At 48.9% G+C, this 20,138-nt stretch overlaps 1 protein-coding gene across 18 annotated transcripts in view; it reads left to right on the top strand.

Moving 5' to 3' along the window:
• Positions 1 to 20,138, top strand: part of Msi2 (musashi RNA binding protein 2) — a 353,285-nt gene that overhangs the window by 33,215 nt on the left and 299,932 nt on the right. For 13 of the 18 annotated variants that reach the window (XR_007835060.1, XR_007835112.1, XM_051194255.1 and 10 more), the window contains one exon: positions 16,587 to 16,649. The exons of the other annotated variants lie outside the window; for them this stretch is intronic. Coding sequence is in view for 11 of the 13 variants with exons in the window: in XM_051194255.1 (XP_051050212.1) it covers positions 16,587 to 16,649 (63 nt within the window). In the remaining 2 variants the exon portion in view is untranslated. The remainder of the gene's footprint in view (positions 1 to 16,586; positions 16,650 to 20,138) is intronic. 18 annotated transcript variants of the gene reach the window in all.

Genomic DNA, 20,138 nt, shown 5'->3' with positions numbered 1-20,138 from the left:
CACGTTACGTTAAATACCAATGTGGAGCCCAGGACAGAGAAAGGCCGTCAGAGGAAACCCTGGTGAAGTCTGGAGCTTGCACTGGTGTTGATTTCATGCACACTGTGGTCAAGGTAGTGTGGGGTGAAAGCTAGCAACATGAGGGAAAGCTGAGTCAAACGAACGGGGGACCCTCTAAACCGCCTTTGCTTGGGCTTCAGTGCCAAGTTATTTCAGGATGAAACAGACTTTAAGGTGGCTTTGGGAGTTGGTATAGTTGAGAGTGTATTTGGTTTCTATGCTTTGGGAATGATCTCTGTGTAGGGAGGACAGGTTCTTCCTGTTCTAGAGGCTGAGAAAGTAAGTCCTCAGGGGCACCAGGGAGCTTGCCAGTGCCCATGGCCCCACAGCAGATCCTTCTCTCGCTCATGTCTTCCCTCTGCAAAATGGTAGCCAGTGGGTCTCCTTTTAATTCCATTGGTATTCATTGCCTGAGCTGGACAGCTATTGTCTCATTCTCCTGTGAGGACCAGATAATTGCATTAAAAAACAAAACAAAACAAAAAAACAAACAAACAAACAAAAAAAACCTCAACAAACTTGTTTCTTCTCATCCCATGAGTATAAAGGTTTGTTCTAGATCCCTGATTGGGAGTTTCCGGGGAGATGAATTTTGTCATCTTTTTGTTTTAAATAAATGTTCCTATTCCACATATAGTGTGTGGTTAAGATTAAAAACTAGCCTGTAGAAAATGTACAGCATTGCAAGGGACATTTCCCAGGGCTCCTTCCCAGCCCAATGACAAGTTAAAAATCTGTCCCTCCCTCCCTCCCTCCCTCCCTCCCTCCCTCCCTCCCTCCCTCCCTCCTCCCCTCCACCCTTCCTCCCCTCCTTTCCCCACGTCCCCCATCTCCTGTATTATACCACAAATATCTATTGAGGCTTACAGTGACAGGTCCCTAGTATGAATATCTTTTTGTAGTATGCTTTCCGGTTGACCGAGTCTCTTAGGATGGCTCTGTATATGGGAATTGGTTGTCTTCTTGTGTGCATACCTTTAGGTTGCCCAGCACAGTGCTGGGTGCCTTATAAATTTACAGTAAGTGGAGATTATCATTGGTACTATTTATGTTGTATCTCAGAACAGGTAGGACTTGATTCAGATCATATTAGATTCTTGTGTGTTTCAACAAGGAGAGAAGATGCAGGGGTGTCTTATGATGTAGTGGGATGGTAATAGTACTGGAATCGGGTAGGGTCTGAGGAGGAAGCTCCTCGTTGGAGAGAGGGAGGGAGGGAAGAAGGAAGGAGGGGGAGGAGAGGAGAGGAGGAGGATCAGTCAGTCAGAGTACCTATGGTTAGCTTCCTGGAACAGATGCTGCCTTAGGATTCCAAGGTCAGACTTGGAGCAGTGGTGAGTGTATTGGGGAAGGGATTGATGAACATGGAACAGATCCCTTTGTGTGGCTGGAGACAAGCATGGACACAGGAAGTCCCTTCCTGGAAGTTCCAGGTGACTGAGACCTGAGGATATCCTCAGAGTATGGATAAGTGAAACCACAGGTAGACACAAGGGTTGGGGTGTAGTGCAAATGAGGGCAGTTTGGGTAAGGCAGGGGATACTCAACCTTTGGCCACTAGTAACTCTTAGGACTTCCTGGAGCAGAGGGGAATAATGATATGTCGAGCTGAAAGGACTAGGGATTATTAGAGTTTCTGGAAGAAGGAATCTGTGTTAGTCAGCGTTCTGTTACTGTAACAAAATATCTGAGACTCAGTTTACAAAGAGAAAGGTTTATTTTTGTTGAGGTATCCCTTGGTGGTGGGGATAGGGCAGCAAAACAGCTCATCTGGCGGCCAGGAAGCAAAAGAAGACACTGGAGTTCCATAGTCCTCTTCCAGATCACGTCCCTAATAACCTAAGCACCTCCCCGTAGCTTTCCCTCTTAAAGGTTCTGCCACCTTTTAAGCGTGTTATCCACGTAGTCCTTTGACACATGGCCCTTCGGGAGCTGTTGAAGATCCAAACTGCAGCAGAATCCACGTCCACTCGTAATGCCCCATGGGAGACACTCACCCAGAGGGATTCCGAGCACATCCTATCAGTGGGTGAGGGATGATGTTTGCCTCTGAGTTGTTGGATTCTAGGAAGCCACTGGCAGGCCCTGTTTCTTCTCTTGGGGGGGGGAGTGATATACAAGGCTATGGGTACTCAGATTCACCTTATTGAGGAAAATGGCCCAGAAAAGTATTAGCTGTGTGGTTCCAACCCCACTATGTGGTGTGAATAACAGCTTGCTAGACTAACTCTTGATTTGTGATGTGAGTAGCTACAGTTCCCCTTTGGCCTAAATTCCCCCCTCCCCAACCCCTAGTTGCTGTACTTAGCTCGAGGGGAAAGGTGGTAGTTACTATTGAGGACCCTCAACAAGCCAGCTTCTCCAGAGTGCGAGGGTCCCAAAGGAAGAAGGCGGGCACCAAGAGAACAGTGCAACTTGAGTTTAATTTAATAATTCACCTTACACATACTACACACACACACACACACACACACACACACATACACACAGTACGGAGTGCAAGTGGGAATGAACACCCACCTATTTGCCATGTGGTAGACTTTTTGATAATTTTGCCTTAAATTTGTTCACCTTGTACTCCACGTAAGAAAACTTGATTTTCCTCAAGACTGATGTTTAATCTTAACACCTGGGAGGTTGAGGTGGGAGGGTTGAAAGTTCCAGGACAGGCCAAGCTATACAGTGAGACCCTGCTTCAAAACAAAGATAACAAAATAGAAAAGGGACAGACTGGGGTTTGCATGTCTGACACCTTTATCTTGAGTCCTGGTGTTCATTTTTACTTGTGTGGCTCTCTGAGGCAGGGCCGCCATACACATCAGGGGTGTGTGCAGGAGTGTATTAGGATTGCTGTGTCACAGCGCATTGGGAGTTGGGTTTGAATGGGAACTGTTCCGAGGCTATGCTAGGTTCCATGTAGTTGTTTTCATTGCCCTCCTCCCTCATTCACTCCTGCCTTTCTTGTGGCTGTGATTTCATGTCACTAATCACTGACCAGGGTGAGCATCACATTTGCTTTCTTTAGGGTGTGGAGCCTAGGCACTAACACATTAGATGCCACGGACCCCCAGCTGTGTGGTGGGTAGGCCTTGTCTTCTTCAGGCTGCTCTCATGCCTTGGGACAGAATCAGACACACTTTTCAGTGCTGTGAGAGTTTGGCGTGTGTGGTGTTTTAAGAGCCTGATGAAGTTGATGCTTCCTTCTGTTGACCCTTTATTTTATTAAAAGCCCACGGGTGACAGCAAATTGGCTTCAGCTCCCATCTCTTTTTTGCTTGATAGGGGCATGTTGTTCTTTTTAGTATAAACAGGCAAATAAATTAGAACTCAAGCAGGGTCCCCAGGGTTGGTGGCAATAGACCTTGGGGGAAGGAATGACTTCAGGGAGGCACTAGGGACAGCCCCAAGCAAGCATCAGCCCCAAAGTGCTGTCTGGCAGGCCCTGGGACCAGGGTGGGGTGGGGTATGTTGGTGTGTGGAGGCCTGAGCAGGGCGGGGAGGGGAGTAGCCATAGCAGCGATCCCCTTGGGTGTCTTAGGGTGGTTCCCCAAACCTGAATGAAGACCAGTTGGGCAGGGAGAACCCTGTGGCTTTGGGGGAGGCAGTCTTTGTTTTACTACTTGTTCAGTTGAATGCTTTTATGTGAAAATAGACCTTTGATGTGCTGGGAACTGAGAAGGAAAATCTGCTTTAGCACCTGGGGGAAGGGAAGCTGCTTCCGGGGAAAGTGTTCTGTTAGGACATGGGCTGGGGTGGGTATGCTCAGAACCCCCTGAGAGGGTGGTGGGACAAAGCAGAGGCTTTGGGTCCTGTGTGACATGTTTAGAAACACAGTGTTAAGGGGCACTGTCAGAGGCTAGAGCCTGTTTATAGTAGGGGATACAGCTATGCCACCTGAGCTTAGGACAAGGTCTAGGTGGGAACCTGACAGCTAATAATCACTGATTTTGTTTGTCTGGTGAGCTAGTGGGTCTTTAAAAAAAAAAAAAAAAAAAAAAAGGTCCTGTTATTATTTGAGAAAAAGTTCTTCCTAAAATAAACCTACAATGAGTGGTTTGTTGTTGTATTAGGCCACTGTAGATGCCTGTCAGTTCATGTGTTCAGTGTGCTCCTGTTAGGCTGGGGTGTTTTGATAAAGAAAATGGTAGTCTCTCTCTTCTCCCCAGAGCCATGGGCGTTACAAGGTGGGACCCAGTTTGTTGCCAAAGGAAGTTAACAGTCACAGAGGCTTTCAGGAGGATCTGAGGGGTGTGTGTGTGTGTGTGTGTGTGTGTGTGTGTGTGTGTCTGTGTCTGTGTGTGTGTGTGTGTGTGTGTGTGTGTGTGTGTGTGTGTTCCTGAAACATGGAGGCCCTGGAGGAGAGGGAGTGCAGGGTTGTGGCACTCATCCAAAGGGGAGAGGTCAGAAAGAAGCTGTAGCAGGAATGCCTGGATTTGTGGGAAAGGAGTAACTAGGAAGCACTTGCTCAGAACTCTGGCCCCAGTACCGATTATCTGTGTTTGAGCATTAAGCTAGTTTTGGTTAGGTTTCCTTGAACATGGGATGTAACCTGGTCACACAGTCCTTGGAAAAAGACCTCCCTATGAGGGTCTTTCTTACAAAGACTGTGCAGTCCACCCTTGGGGATGTGCACTGACTGAATATCCACTGTGTACAAGGATTTTTTGAGGGGCTTGGGAGAGAGCAGAAATAGGACTGGCTAGGGCTTGGACTACAGGAAGCTCACCATCTTGGGGAGGCATTCAGATAGGGAGAAAATAGTCATAGGTCAGGGAGGAATGGACAGGAGGTAGACTTGAGGTTCTGGAAAGGTACTTTTTCAGCCCAGACTTTGGGAAGAGCCTTTAGTCAGAATTAAGGGCTAGGATATGTGGGTTTGCAAAATACCCCATCGGGAGCAACAGCAGATCTCATGTCTGACTCATGGTACATTTGCTGTCTCATTAGTGCTGGAGGAGGGGCCTTACTGGCTGGCTTGACAGTCAGGGTGCAGAGAAAAAGCCAGGTGTCCCTGGAGTCCTGGTGTTGAGGGGAAGGTAAGGGAGGATCTGCTTCCTTTGCTCTTTTCCTTAGCAACACGCATTCACCCTGAGCTGATTGGGCATGCTCCTTCCAAACAGATAGCTTTCAGGAAGAGTTAATAAATTAACATTCTGGAAGAAGAATCTGCTGTGGTGCCAGAGAGGCCCTTTGCTGCCAGAGCCAGAGCTAACGGAGTCAAAACACACGTCCCTTGTTGTGACATCGGGCCCTCCTTGTGGGAAAGAAAGATGGATCCAGAGTGCCGAGTGTAGCCCTCACAGCTGCTCTGGGGATGTGCTCCCATGCCATGGAGTCTGACGTGCAGGTTGGAATTCACTTGCATGGGCTCTGAGGTTCCGTGGAGGCCAGGGTTACCGATGCTGTGTCTCTTTTCCTGTTGAGTTGACTTTCCCTCTGACCTCTTCTGAATGTTGATAACACCTCATGTACCCACGAGTAGTGTGGACGGCCCCAGCTATGCTGTCGGATTTCAAACTGTCCGCACTGTTTATTTGAAGGAAATATGATGTAGGTATGCATGGTTGGGCACATTTGGAGTCTTGGCCATGGAAGACTGAAGCCAAGGGAGTACTTGAGTTCAGATGCTTGCAGCAGTCAACCTGGACAACATAGCCAGATCCCGTCTCAAAACAAAAACAAAACAATAACAACAACCATCAAACAAAGACAAGGACAAAACAAATGCAAAGAGGATGTCGCATTGATGCTGCATTATGGTTTAGGCACGTACAGTAAATAGGTATTTGTTGGATACCTGCTGTGTGCGCCAAGGACACAGCAGGGGACAAAATGAGCAAGGATCCCAGGCCTGGTGGGCTTTTCTTTCTTACCATCCATCCATTCAGGGCATGGCTCCCACCTCCCCACAGGATGTAGACAGTGACTGTGAGCTCTGGGACCACTGGATTCTGCCTCACTTATTTCATTTTATTCAGTGAGGAAGAGCTTGTCTAGTTGCCTTTTTGAGTTTGTCTCTGCCTGTCCCTTACCACCTGCGGGCCTTCTGGGGCTTGGAGTTCATGCGGCCTGTAGTGAAGAGCTGTTCCTGCCTGCTAATGAGAGCAAATGAACACTTCCCACTGAGACCGGCTGCTTACCGAGTTAGGCTCACCTTCAGTCCAGCACACACGGCCCTGTGGTAGAGTGTGGCAAACTGTCCATCCAGCCTAGTGTTTTATGCAGACCATTTCACATGCTGATGAGATTGATGATTGGAGTTTTTGCTGGCTTGTTTTATGTCGACTTGATACAAGCTAGAGTCATCTGAGTGGAGGGACCCCCAATTGAGAAAATGTCTCTGTAAGGAAGGGGCATAGGTACTTCGTGTAGGACATTTTCTTTTTTTAAAATTTTTAATTTTTTTCTTATTTTATATATCGATCCCAGTTCCCTTTTCCTCCCTCTCCACCTCTCTCCCTCTCTACCTCCTAAGTCCCTCACCCTCCCATCCCATACCCCACTCCCCACTCCACAGGGAGGGTGATGCCTTCCAGGAGGGATCATCAAAATCTGTCAAGTCATTTGGGTTAGGAACTAGGCCCTCCCTCCTGCCTCTAGGTTAAGGGGGTATCCCTCCATGGGGAGTGTGCTCCCAAAGTCCTTTTGTGCACCAGGTCCCTTAGACTGCCCAGGCCTTCTAACTGATTCCCATGTTCAGGGGGTCTGAGTCGGTACAATGCTGGCTTCCCAGCTATCAGTCTGGGGGTCCATGAGCTCCTCCTTGTTCAGGTCAGCTGTCTCTGTGGGTTTCTGTAGCCTGGTCTTGACCCCATTTTCTTATCACTCCTCCCTCTCTGCATCTGGATTCCAGTTCTGCTCAGTGTTGAGCTGTGTCTGCTTCTGTTTCTATTAGCTACTAGATGAGGGCTCTATGATGGTGGATAAGTTAGTCATCAATCTCATTATCAGGGAAAGGCATTTAAGATAGCCTTTCCATGTTGCTCAAATTGTTAGTTGGGATCATCCTTGTAGGTCTCTGGACATTTCTTAGAGTCAGTTTTCTCTTCAGGCATTTTCTTAATTAGTAATAGATCAGGGCTGGCCCAGCCAGGGTGGTCCTGAGTTCTATAAGAAAGCAGACTGAGCAAGCCATGAGGAGGAAGCCAGTAAGCAGCTCTCCTCCATGGCCTCTGCATCAGCTCCTGCCTCCAGGTTCCTGCCCTTACCTGCTCTCAGTGAGGAATTGTAATACAGAATGAGTCAAATAAACCCTTTCCTCCCCCAGTTGCTTTTGGTTATGGTGTTTCATCATAGCAACAGTAACCCTAAACCAAGTAAAAAACCCTAAGTGCATGGGCAGGACGGAGACTGTGTGGGTCCCCTCATGTCTATGGAGCTTTGAGAGTTTGGTTAGATGTGCACACTCCCTTTGCTTTTCACCATGTTCACATACCACCTTGCAGCCAGCTCTGACACTCTTTAGTGCACACACCATGTTTTCCTGTATGGAAGAAAACGTGGCATGTGGATACCATGTCATACCCCAGGCAGACATCTTTAGCTGGAGAGTCTAGGCTTGAAAAAGGAAATTTGCGGGGGTGGGGGTGGGTGGGGATGGGGACTCTGGAGGCAGACAGATCTCTGAATTTTTTGTTTTTCGAGACAGAGTTTCTCTGTAGCTTTGGAGCTGTCCTGGAACTCACTCTATAGACCAGAGATCTGCCTGCTTCTGCCTCCTGAGTGTTGGAACTAAAGTTGTCAGTCAGTCTCTCTATTCCCTGGTTCTGGTTCTCTAGAAAACTCTGTTAGCTCCTATTGAAGCAATCGCTTGTTTGCTTGGGTTTTTGTTGGCTGGAGAGTGCAATGGCAGAGACAATGCCTGTCCAATTCTCATCTCCCTTTCAAGTGTTTCCAAAGAGTTAGAAGTGCTCAGTGAGTATTCCAAGAGTGAGTGGAGGCACTTGTGTTCCTTTGCTTCACCGTGGGCTTGGCGATACCATTTGTCAGTTCCGGGTCCAGGGTCCTTCATTTGTAACACAGGAACCATCTCTGCATCCTGGCTGGTTTTAAGGAATAAATAAGGTAGGGTTGTCTGCTGGCTGAGTAGATAGGAGTAGTTTGGAGTTAATCCAACAGGAAGGGTGCCCTGGGTTGAACACCTCGAATCTGAAGTCTTCCTCACAGAATCACAAGTGGAAAATTCCACACATGTTGTTGTGATGGGTTTGTTGCAGTCAAATCCGGCACACTAGAAATATTGCCTAAGATTAGCTGCAGGCTGTGTGTTCAAGGTATACACAGAAGATAAACGAGTGCTGTGTTTAGACTTGGGCCCTATCTCAAAGACATCTAATTCTGGATTATAGCAAATATTAAAAAACAAAACAGGAACTTGAAATTCTTCTGGTATCAAGAATATTGAATAAAGTTTACTCAGCCTGTCCTACTAACCACCTCTGCCATCATGGATATTTTGCAAGGTTGTTTCAAAGATAATGTGAAATGATGGTCAGAACATTCTAGAACAGTGGTTCTCAACCTTCCTAAGGCTATGACCCTTTAATACAGTTCTACCAACCATTAAATTATTTCCATTGCTATTTTGTAACTGATTTTGCTAGTTGTGAATCATAACACAGATTTCTGTGTCTTCTGATTGTTTTGGGTTGAAAAGGTTGAACTGAATTGAAAAGGTTGCTTGACTCCAAGGGGTCTCGACCTACAGGTTGAGAACCACTGTTCCAGAACATAATTAGGTGTCACAAGTGCCAGTCCCCTTCCAAGTGCCAAGCTCGTGTGTGAACTTTGTCTTTATAATTTCTCTTCATGTCTCGTGAAGCAGTTTTCTTCCCCACTCTCTCTCTTTCTGAGGCAGCATCCTGCTGTGTAGCCCAGTCTGGCTTCCAACATGCAGCTGTCCTGTCTCAGCCTCCCTCGTGCTGGAATCACAGGTGTGAGCCATCGCAGATCAGTGCCCCAGGCTACGGATGAGGGAATAGAATCTGGAGCTCTGTCTTGCACAGGACTCACAGGTGTCTTTGCTCATACCCTTGCTGGCCCAGCACTGGCCCTTCCCCTGTGGTGTCTTTTCCTTGGAGTCCCGATCCTTTTGATTGCATTTTCCACCGACTTTCACTTGGTGTGGGTAGCTGTGTTTGCCCAAGGTGCTGTGTGAGCTTGGATAGCTGTGAGCCATTTTGCAGGTCTGCTTGTCTTTCTGTGGTTGCTCATTTCACATCAGGCCCCAACGCTACATCCTCCAGCCCCAAGGGACGTCTGAGACTGCCTTCTGAGGAAGGCATAGCCCCTTTCAGCTCCATGGTACCCTTGAGGCTAACCTCTTTTCCTGGTAGGTTTTCCTCATCTTCGTTGATGGTTCCAGAAAGGGAAAGTTTCAATAGTACAGGACCTGAGGCTGTTTTATTTGCCCTGTGGCACTGTTGACAAAATTGACACCTAAGGCTGATGTATCCAAAGTTGTCCCGCTGCTTCCAGACTTCCAGGTGAGGATGCTCTTTGTATGAGCTGGTGAGGCCACCTCCTCAGCTATTAGCCCTCATGAGATCATGCAGAGAGGACTAACTAGTCGTCTTAGCCATGCCAGCCAGGTTTTCTGTGGGCCGAGAAAGCCTTTGAAAAGAAATGTTAATATTCTTCAATAAGTCAGAGCGCCCCACTGAGACTCTGAACATTTGCAATTCTGTAGTTCCTCTGTTCTCCTGGGCCAGATCATCACAGGGAGTTTTAGCTTCATGTTCGGGGCTAAGGAACTTGGCAGTGCGTCTGCCTCACCTGTGAGCTGGAGGCTGTGTTCAGAGTGGGCTCCTCTTGTTCCTTGGATGGTAGGTACCCCCTAGTGCCAGTTTTATCCTGAAATTGCTTTGGGCTTTCTCACAGCTTAGATTCCCTCCTACCACCAGTCACTTCCAGAATGGGTTTAGAGAATAAGTCGTTTTAAACCTCTGTTGGCCGCTTTGTTATATGGCCCGGTTGTGGGAAAGTGTGTGTTACAGCATGGATGTGCACTGGGGCGTTTGTGTGGTATACCCATTGTGTCTGTGGCTGAAGTCGGTGCACAGGTATGTGCTGTGGTTATTAGGAAATGTCTTCACCAATAAGCTTGTAACTTGAGGGGAATCCTAGATTGCCAGGCGGCAGTTCCATCTGGGGGGCAGAGTCCCTGCTTGGGACTCTTTATGTCTACGGATGACAGCCAGAAGGAAGGAGAGAGAAATCATGACTCAAGGCTCCAGTAAATCGCTTTGGGAATCAATGGGTTCAGAAGCAGCCCGGTTTGCCGTCAGACACAACACAAGCAAGGGTCTGGCGCTATCTGTCGGACCCCCGCTTCCTGGGCTTCCTGAGCCTGGCTCCCGGTGGTGATTTGGAGTGGGAAGGATTGGACTTTGGTGAGTGAGTGAGTGTTTGTGTCGGTTCAGACCTGGTGTGTCTAGAAGCTGAGGTGGGAGAAGGTGAGCCACACCTTCCCTAGTGATGTTTCCTTCCTTCCTGGCCCCTGGCCTGCTTGGAGCTGCATCTTGCCTCTGTATCCCCAGGTAGGAATCCATGTACTGCCTCTTGAGTTGCTTCTGGGGTAGTTGGCACATTGCTGGTCTTCCGGAATGTGCTGGCACAAGATGCCTGGTGACAACAGGCCTGAGAGTGCAGAACTCATAGAAGTGATGATGTCTCTGAGAACGTGTCTTCTTACACGGGAAGCACAGGGAGGAGCTTGTCTTTGCTTCCCAAGAGAAGGGAGAGGGGCAACTTAGTTCTTCCCTTGGCCTGAGACATTCTACCTGTTCAGTGGGGACATCAGTGTGCGTCCTTGCCTCTTAATGCTTGGCAGGTGGAGGCTGGACAGAGGTCAAGAGTTTCTGCTGCCATGGGGCTTGCTTTTGAAGAGGGCCCGAGGCCAGGCAGACCTGAGTTCAAATCCTTTTCTGCTTCTTTGTGTGTGGAGAGTGTGGGCATGTTGTGCGTACCCCCTCACTCAGTTTTCTTGTCAGCACAAAAGGCATAATGATGTATTTCAACCGGAATGGCAATAACTAACTACTCAGGACCTTTGCCATGAGGATTTAGTGAGTTTCTGTGAGGCACAGGAATACCTCATTACTGTTGTTCGTAGGAAACAGGACTTTGGGGTCTGGTCCTATTGGAGGCTTGTTCCTAGAGGCTTTTGATGCCTCCAAGTGTAGAAAGGATTTTGGCTGTGGAGGTCAGTGATGGGCGTATGAAGCGTCAGGCCTTTGACCTCGAAGTAGATAATGAAAGGATTCTGGGCCATCCTTGAACAGCTTGAGGCAGACATGTTTCTTGGGCAGGGACAAATCTCCTTGGATTGTGAAGTCTTGTTTTGCAATGGACACTTGGTAAAAGGGATCACGATGACTCTGCATGCAGTGAGAGACCAACTCCTCGCTGTTCCAGGAGACTTAGAAAGTGCCTGAAGTCCTAAGCCTTTGGTGGGTCATGGAACAGTCCCAGTCAGCCCTACCCCTTTTGAAAATCATCTCAGAGCCTCCAGCAGAGGAAACCTGGTTGCCATGCGGTAGCACCTCCGAGGTGGCTGGGTTCCTCCCAGCCCCAGGGCTGTGCCTGGTGGGGGGAGAAAATGCTACGGAGGAGCTTCAAGGCTGGCTAGCCTGGTAACCTTGAGAAGAGCAGACCATGCAGTCTTCCGAATGTAAACTGACCCTGCAGAGAAAGTGATCCTTTCATTTTTCTGGTTCTGTGTGAAAAGGAAAAAGGAAATTGCGGAAGGTGCCTGGGCTGCTGTTTACTGGCACAGAGGACACCCTAACTTTTAACAAGGCTCTCTCTGCTCTGTTCTTTGAACACGAAGGAGTTCAGGATTTTGTAGTTGCTGGCATGAATGGACACGCTCTGCTCTAAACACGTGTGCTAGGGCACAGTCTTCATTCCAAGGAGGGTCAAGGTTCCCCTTCGCAAAGGCGGGTACTCCTTTCCCCACCTCACCCGCTGTTGCCAGCCTTCCTCGGGGTGGCGGTGAAGCTGGTCATGTGCTCCATCAGATGTGTCCATCTGACAGCTACTTTGGTCTCTTGTTCTGGCATAACACATGTCCACACACGGGGAGGTCCACACCCAGGGTGGGAGAGTAGCAGTCCAGATCTGGGCACACTCTGCCCAGCGTTTAGTTACCACTGCCTTTTGACAAAAGGATTATGCTCTCTTCCTGGTTTTGAATGGAAGACCTTTTTGTGTATTTACTGCAAATGCGATAAATGCTAGTCTGTGGAAACCAGCTGCCCCCATGTCTGCAGGGCAGTGTCTCCAACACCTGGCAGTTTGCATTTCAGTATGGTAGATTAAAACACACACACACACACACACACACACACACACACACACACACACACACACACACACCCCAAAACTCAGCTGAAAAGAGTGATTTCTCTTGGTGGCCTGGAGGGAAACGAGTAGGGAAAGCAGCAGCAGGCCCTGGCAGGGACAGGCAGATGGAGGCATCTACCTCCATAGGAAGGAAGTTCCTGATGGCAGGAGGAGGTCATTGCTTTCACTTCTGTCCCCAGGTCAAATTGATGGATACCTTGTATATCCCAGACATTGTGGTAGGCAGGGTATTATAGGTAGCAGAGGGTCAGGTGAGCTGGTCAGAGACTGTGGGCGGTCCAAAGAATGATCAAGGAGCCTGACCTATGTGGGACAGCCTCCCCGGACAGGAGACCAGACTGAATCCTGAAATAGGGTCTAGTATCACAGACTGGGTGACTTCAGCATCAGAAACATCTTGTCTCATAGCTGGGGGGGGGGGGGTCCAAGGTCTTATTTAGGATGGTTCAGTTATTCAGTTACTCTTCTTATTCAAGAACAATGATGCAGTTCTGGGAGTTCCCCCTTTGCTTAATTACCCCTGTAAAGATCTTTACATATGGTCACCTTTAGAAGTCCTGGGGGTTATAAGAATTCAACATTTTTGCAGGGGGCACAGTTCCCCCCACAGTAGATGGGAGAGGATGAAGACTGAGGACTTTCCCAGTCAGGGGAACAGCTGGGCACAGCCACAGAGGAAAGAAAGAGCAGTGAACACCTGCAGAGCTGTGTGCATTGTGCGGCATGGAAGTCGGGTACTGCCAAGAGAAGGAAAAGGGAAAGGAGAAAAAAATAGATCATAAGGGTCTCCAGCATCATGCTGAGGAGTCTTGGAATTCGTAGTCTGGAACCTGGCAGAGCAGTGTGGACTGATGATAGGATGCTAACATGGAGCCTGGCTTAGGTGTAGAATCCCAGGCCCCACCCTGGAGCTGCTCAGTTGAGCATTGGCATTTCAGCAACATCGCCCACGTGAATCAGGGGCCTGCTGCAGCTTCGAAAGTGCTGCTCTAGAGCTCCAAGTCTTTTCCTTGGCCTCAGACGCCATTGTGGTCAATCTTGTGGGGTTCCAGTGTCCTTGGTCAGCCTGTGGAGTAAGCTTTGGGAGTGTTTGCAGTCTCCCTGTATGATCCTCTGTTGCAGCCAGCATCGAGAATGGCTGGTGGGATGGGGAGGTGTTTAAAACAGGTGTGAGGGTTTGGTCGTGGGGGTGGGGTGTGGAAGGCATGAAACTATTTTTACCACGAGCTAGGGCCCAAAGCAGCCCTGTGTTCCCTGCTGTCTTGTTTGGAAAGGTCAGAGTTGGAGGGACAAAGGCAGAGAGGCCTGTCATTATTACCGTGTCTCTGCTAGAGGACATTGGTTGCAACATCTGTTGGGTGAGGGGGATCCTGGCAGAGGTGAAGTTGGGGTGGGGAGCAGATGTGCAGGAGTAGGAGAGGCATTCCCTGCCAGGTTTTCTGGAAGCTTTGTACTGATTTCCCATAGCTCCCTAGGTTCTGGAAGGCTAGGCCCACCCACTCCTAGGGATGGATGCTTTTCATGGCTGTTGTGTGTACCAGATAAGCCCTCCAGAGCCCACCGGTGATAAAGGTGATCTAGAGAAAACAAACATCAGTGGAAAAGGCAAACAAACCCGAAACACCCAGGCAGCATTTATCCTGGTTTAGTGCTGAGACTTGGATTACGCAGGTCACATGGCCCACAACTTTCCTTCAATCCTTAGGAGACTTCTCCCATGGAAATCTTTTTCAGCAGCTTTGCAATTTTGATTTTCAGTTAATTAGATTTGTGCTGTTTGGGAGACTTGGTTAATGCATTTCACCCCACAGAGCTAATTTGCCTCTGTCTAAATTAGGTCTTTGCTATGGTGGAGGGTGTACACGGGATGCGGGAATCTCTACTCGACTCACACGGGGCACTGAGAGGCCTTTAGATGGTAAACAAGAGAGGCCTTCGAAATCGCCACTTGTCATCATCATCATTAGTGTGGGAGATCTGAGGTCCCACTGAGTGCACGGAGAAAGGACACCATGTGACTGCAGGTTGGGCTTGTCACACACCCCGTGGAACACAGCCCGATGTCCTGCTTGCTGCCTTATCAATCCCACGCTGGCCTGTTATCACAAAAGGGATAGCCGTTCGTAGGGGACGAGGCAGTGGATATGCAGAGTAATAAATGTATAGTTCCCCAACCCTTTAGGAGGTGTCTCAGCCAGGCCTTCATTTTATAAGCTCAAACGGCTGAGGCCTAAAGTCATGTGCCTTGGAGTTTGGGAAATCTCTTGCTTTCCTTTCCCAGGTATCCTTGTCCCGCCCCACCTCTCCCAGCTGTGGCTGGGTATGAAGGGTGGGGCAGGTTAATGTAATCGCATGGGTATTTGAGAGATGGCTCGGGACACCAAGTGGAGGTGCGGGGGTCCAATTTTATGGATTCATCACACATTCTGCCCTTTGTTCCCCTTCTCCAGTGTCAGATTATAGAACGTAGTAGCGATATGACACCAGGACTTATAATTTAATAATTTACACCCGCTGATCTCAAAAGGCTGTGAGACAACAAAAAGAAAGGGGTGGGGAGGTGGACCTAAGGAGACAGAATAAGGTCTCTAATGCCCAAAGAAATGCTCAGAAGCCATGTATGGGGTGGGCAGTATTTTTAAAGAAGAAACATCCTCCCATTCCCCCCACCCCCTGCAACAGACTCTGTGCCCATCGAACACCACACGTACGTTCTGGCTAGACTGGGATGAGGCACAAATCATTTTCACCTCCTTTGGCATCTCCAGTGGGTTAGTAGTGTCTTCCTTATGGAGTACTGCTGATCGGTGGGTGGGAGTGTAAACTCGATTAGCCATGTCTGTGAGGGCCAGGGGCGTGGGGGGTGGCACTGTGTGCACTTGTTGTTGCCATCTCTTCAGTTCAGGACACTGGCAGAGATGATAATGTGCAGTGAAGCCTATTTTAGGCATTTTGGAAAAAGAGAGGCCTAACCTTTGTCCCTTGGAAAATTACAGCCGCATCAGCAAGGCAGAGTACACTCACACAGATAACTTAGTGCCTGAAGAGCCTCAGCATCCTCAATGAACTTTATTAGCATAATTTAAGAACAACGGCCCTGTTCTAGTGTATCCCAGACTGTAGCCTTGACACGGAGTCAATAATAGAAATGTACATAAGGGGAGATGGAAGACTGAGATAGGGTTTATTTTAGAGGCGGTGCATCTGGCAAAGAAGCCTAGGACAGTGTGCATTTGGGAGCCTGGGGTAGGGAGACCCTGGCTTTCAGCTTTGTGCCTCAGGAAAGATGCCCTGAGGCAGGATAAGGAAGGGTAGGCAGCAGAAGCATGTCTGCAGTGAGGGTTGAGGTGAGATGGAGGCATAGTGAGGGTTTCCATTGCTGCAGGCTGGCCATCACCTACGGACCTCCTTTACCGGGTCTTTCCACCTATTCCGTACTCTCCCATGGCTTTGTTTGGGTCTCCCTGTTGCCATCTTTTGTGTGTCAGCTCTTGTCCCACTTGTAAGGTTACCCCACTGATGTTTTCTGTTATGAGGACATGGTTGGAGGCATGGTGGCTTATACTGAGGTTGGGAGTCTGTTGTTTCTAAGAGCTTGAAGGGAGGATGTGGGAACGTCCTGTCTGAAACACAGATCTGAAAAGGTGCTGGGGGAGAGATAGAAGACAGACATGAACCCTCACAGTCCACCGCTGAGCCCAGACCCTTGGGTAGATGGAGTCTGCATGCGGCTCGCTGTTTTGCCTTTTAGGTCTAGAGAAGATGGTGCACTGTGGGAGCATCTGGGCTCCTTGGGATGCGGGACAGACTGGTTAGGTGTCCATATCCTAATGCAGGTTGCATGAATGAATTGGGAGGTTGGCTAGAGAGATGTCTCTCTCTGCTTGGTGCTACCGAGGCTGCAGGTCTGACATGGCCCTTCATCTTGGGGTGTGTGAGCCTCAAAAGGGCACTGTCCTCTCAGCAAAGAGTTGTAGCCATGGTTTAGTCACCCTCTGAGCTTGTAGAAAGAGAAAACCCCAGCTGATGATACTGATCAAGGCCTTCTGTCCCTGAGTGGGCTGAGACAGTTTAGATGGTGATAAAGGAGGGGTTCAGAAATAGCGGGGAAGGCCTAAAGCCTGTGCTGTCATCACTGGTGACCAGAGACCGTTTTTTAGCATTTTCCAGGGCTGGGTGTTCTCATGCCTGTCTCTTCACTTCAATACGGGGAAGCCGAGACGGTAAGCAGCAGACTGACCTCTTCACGCTCGATCATACAAGGAGTTTGGTGGCATTGTTGGGACAGTAACATGAATGCCCCAGTTCCCACTGGAAATGCTAAACTCGATAAATTCAAGATGCGTATTCTTTCATGCTTGCAGTGACTTACAGGTGGCATTGGATCACAGTGGTGAGACTTGCAGACCTTAGATTCAATCAAATGGGGTAGAGATTGTTGATGGAGAGCTTGCTTTCTACCTGATGGTGCGATAACGTGCAGATTGCTCTCAATACATTTGTTCAGTGTAATCCTGAACAAAATCAAAGCCTGTTGGGTAGTTTTTCTTTTTTCAACTTTGGTGTCTGATGGGAAAGCAGGCTCAGCTCACCTTCTTAGCCACACGACTGGCAGCTACAGAGCTCATCCCAGACTCCATGTTTGGCTCTTCCCAAAGTTTCTTTTTGAAGATGGATGAATGGGGCAGGCTGCAGCTTGGGGACCTCTGGATTATTCCTTGGTGTCAGCATCAAGTGAGTTGATGCTAGGAGTCCTGCTCCTTGCCAGGCCCCTTTCCCTGCCTCATCTCACTCTCAGCATCTTTGGAACAACAATGGCTTCTTGCTTTGAGTGGTCACCGAGCTGCTGCCTACGAGTTTTCTGGACACTTGCTGCTGAACTGTGTTCCGATCGAAAGCAACACAATTACTCTCTGAAGCTTGAGGGCAATTGTGAACACTTACAGTCTGCCTTCTTGTTCAATACTTGCTTGGAGTGTCTTTCTGAGAGGGTTGGAAAGGCATCTTGGATGGAGATGGTGGTTGGCTCTGTTGCTGGGTTGGGCTAGCTGTTTCTTTTCTTTTCTTTCTTTCTTTTTTTTTTTTTTTTTTTTTTTTTTTTGCCTCTGTTGGCAAAGGAGGGATTTTTATTTAGACATTCACATGGGGACTTGAATCAGAGCAGAGGTGACACCTGGCCTCTTTCAGGTGCAAGCCAATTTGCAGAAGGCTAGAGAGAATGGCTAGGCATGCAGGGCTGTTCAGGGAATCCTCCAGGGAGAAGCCCTGAGGGGAGGCACTGTCAGATGTTCTCTGCCAGTTTGCACAGCGCTGGGAGGCAATATTTTAAGACAGTTGGGGAGGGTCAGAGGTTCCTACCTTTAGAGACTCATCAAAGAGCTAAGTGGTGCCCAAAGGCAAAGAACGATTCTCCCTGAATTTTGCATCCTGTGTGCCTGCTCTTCCTTTGTCTCATTGGAATAGGCAGGCTGGCTGAGGGGCACCTCTAGTCCCCATGTTCAGATACAGAGAGGGGGAAACCTTTAAACAGATCTTTCTGTCTTTGCAGTCAAGGCATGGGCCCCGCCTGTAGGGAGGAAGAGAATCCTGGCACATGGATGTCTTCGGCTGTCACTAGCTGTTCTCTGGAGATGGAAATGGATATCTAAGTCACCTTATCTGGTCCTTTTGTCCCTCCTTATTCTTTCCTGCCTCGGGCTCAGCATCTGTGTCTGAACCAAAGTGAGGAGGCTGTAAGAACATCCCATTGCTTGCTTCCCTTAACCCTGGGATGTTATCAGGGTCCATGGATTTTGGGGCCTGGGTGTCAAGGTGTAGTGGGCTATAGCAGCTCCTGTGGACACTCTGAATGCTTCTCTGCCCTCTGCATATGGCCTGGCTTTCAAGGCCACTGGGTGGCGGTTGTTCCTCCCACCCAGGCTTCCCAGTCACAGCTACAAATACAGGAAGTAGGGGTGGTGACGAGGAGCACTTTGGGAACTGCCATTAGCTTCCATTGGCAAGGTGGCCCAGAACATTAGATCCGAGTTGAGAAGGGTGGCGTGAAGCCCCTGCCCTAGCCTCAAGGCCCTTGCTGGCACCAGTCAACTTTTTGGAGCACCTAGTCATCCCTCTGTGTTTCCCTCCTTCTTACCCTATTTTCCTGCTGGGAATCCCAGTGTGCCTTGTAAATATTAGCTCTGGAAACACCCCAGCCTCTCTGGAGACAGGGCAGTCTGTTATACCAGAGCTCATGCCGACCTTTCCCCTGGCTGAAGAGTTCCCTGCAGAGGAAGGAGGCGAGCTGTCTCCTCTCCTACACCAGCTCTCCTGGCCGCTTGTTCACCTGATGAGCCTTCCTGTTGTGCTGAAGAGAGGGAGAGACAGCTGAGGAGGGAAATATAGGCAGAAGGGGAAGGGTTGTATAGGAAGATGCTCTCATTTTTCAGCCTCCAAAGGCATCCTCTGTTGGTGAGGACAGCTTTACTCTGCCTTCAGAACACCAGCTTCCTGAGGGCAGGCAGGAGCTCTTCTTGACTCCCATCAGCATGGAGGAAGAATTCTGGGTGCTTGCTGAAGACCTATGAGTGAATGGGACCAGCATTGTGGCCATGAAGCAGGGGTTTAGTAGTAGCAATCCCTTCAGAAAGGAGGCAGATGACCCCTTCTTGCTTTTTTGAAGGTTGGCTGCATTTTTGCTTAAGATTTGAACTTCAGAATTCAGTTAGAAGAACCTGTATGGAAAAATTTATTCCTGTTTCAGGAAAGGCTAAGAAAAATATTTGTTCCCATCATCAAAGTGGAAATTTAAGTCAATGACAATGGAAACTATTTCTGGCCATTCTCAGAGCAGAGAGAGGAGGGGCTGAGTTGATTCAAGCAGGGCGGAAGAATTCAGGCACTGTAAATTTTAGGGGTGAAATAACAGCGTAGAAATAAAAACTCCCCAAGGAAACATAAACCAACCTTTAATCAAACATAAATAACAGGCCACAAGTCCCCTTCCCTCACTGAGCTGGTGGCTCCAGGGCTGCTAGACTGAGGCTCTAGTCATAGGACTGCAGGCCATCTTCCTGCTCCTCCAAAGGTCCTTGTTGGCATCAGGCAACTTTTTGGAGCACTCAGCCAGCCCCTTTGGGGTCTCTACATTCTTCACTCCCAACCCCCCCCCCAGTGCAGCAGTTTAGTCTGTGGGTTAGGTGACTCTTGGAGGGCTTCATGGTAAAGACCAGAGAGTGCCTGGCTGAGAGCAAAGGCCCTTTTCAGAGTGTGAGTTGTATTGGTCGCTTGGGGGAAAATCAGCTGCTTTAGGACAACCCAGCTGCTGGGAAGGGTGTGTATGGACGATGCAAGGGGCCTGTGGCTGGTGTGCACAATGCTTAGGGGGCAGGGTACTAAGCCCGTAGTGGTTGTGAAAGTTTGCAAATGCCCATTAGGGAAAGTCAGAGGAGCAGCTGAGCCTCAGCGATATATCCTCCCTGACCCAGGTGGGGCCATTAGCAGGTCTGTTTCTTCTCCCACTAGACACAGATTCTGTGGAGGTTCGGGGTCCTGAATCTTGCAGCAAATTGAAGTAAACCTGAAACAGACTTTTGTTTTTGAAGAGGTCTGAAGAATTTGATCAGAAAGTTTAATTTTTCTGGGTTTCTGCGAACCATGTCTGAGAAATGGCATGGGTGGGACAGCACTGTCGAGTATCCAGGGACGTGCTGGGTTTATCTGAATGCTTGGTG

Source organism: Phodopus roborovskii, unplaced genomic scaffold (genome assembly GCF_943737965.1).
Source record: "Phodopus roborovskii unplaced genomic scaffold, PHOROB, whole genome shotgun sequence".
Classification (NCBI taxonomy): domain Eukaryota; kingdom Metazoa; phylum Chordata; class Mammalia; order Rodentia; family Cricetidae; genus Phodopus; species Phodopus roborovskii.
This window is presented reverse-complemented; position numbering and strand designations above follow the sequence as displayed.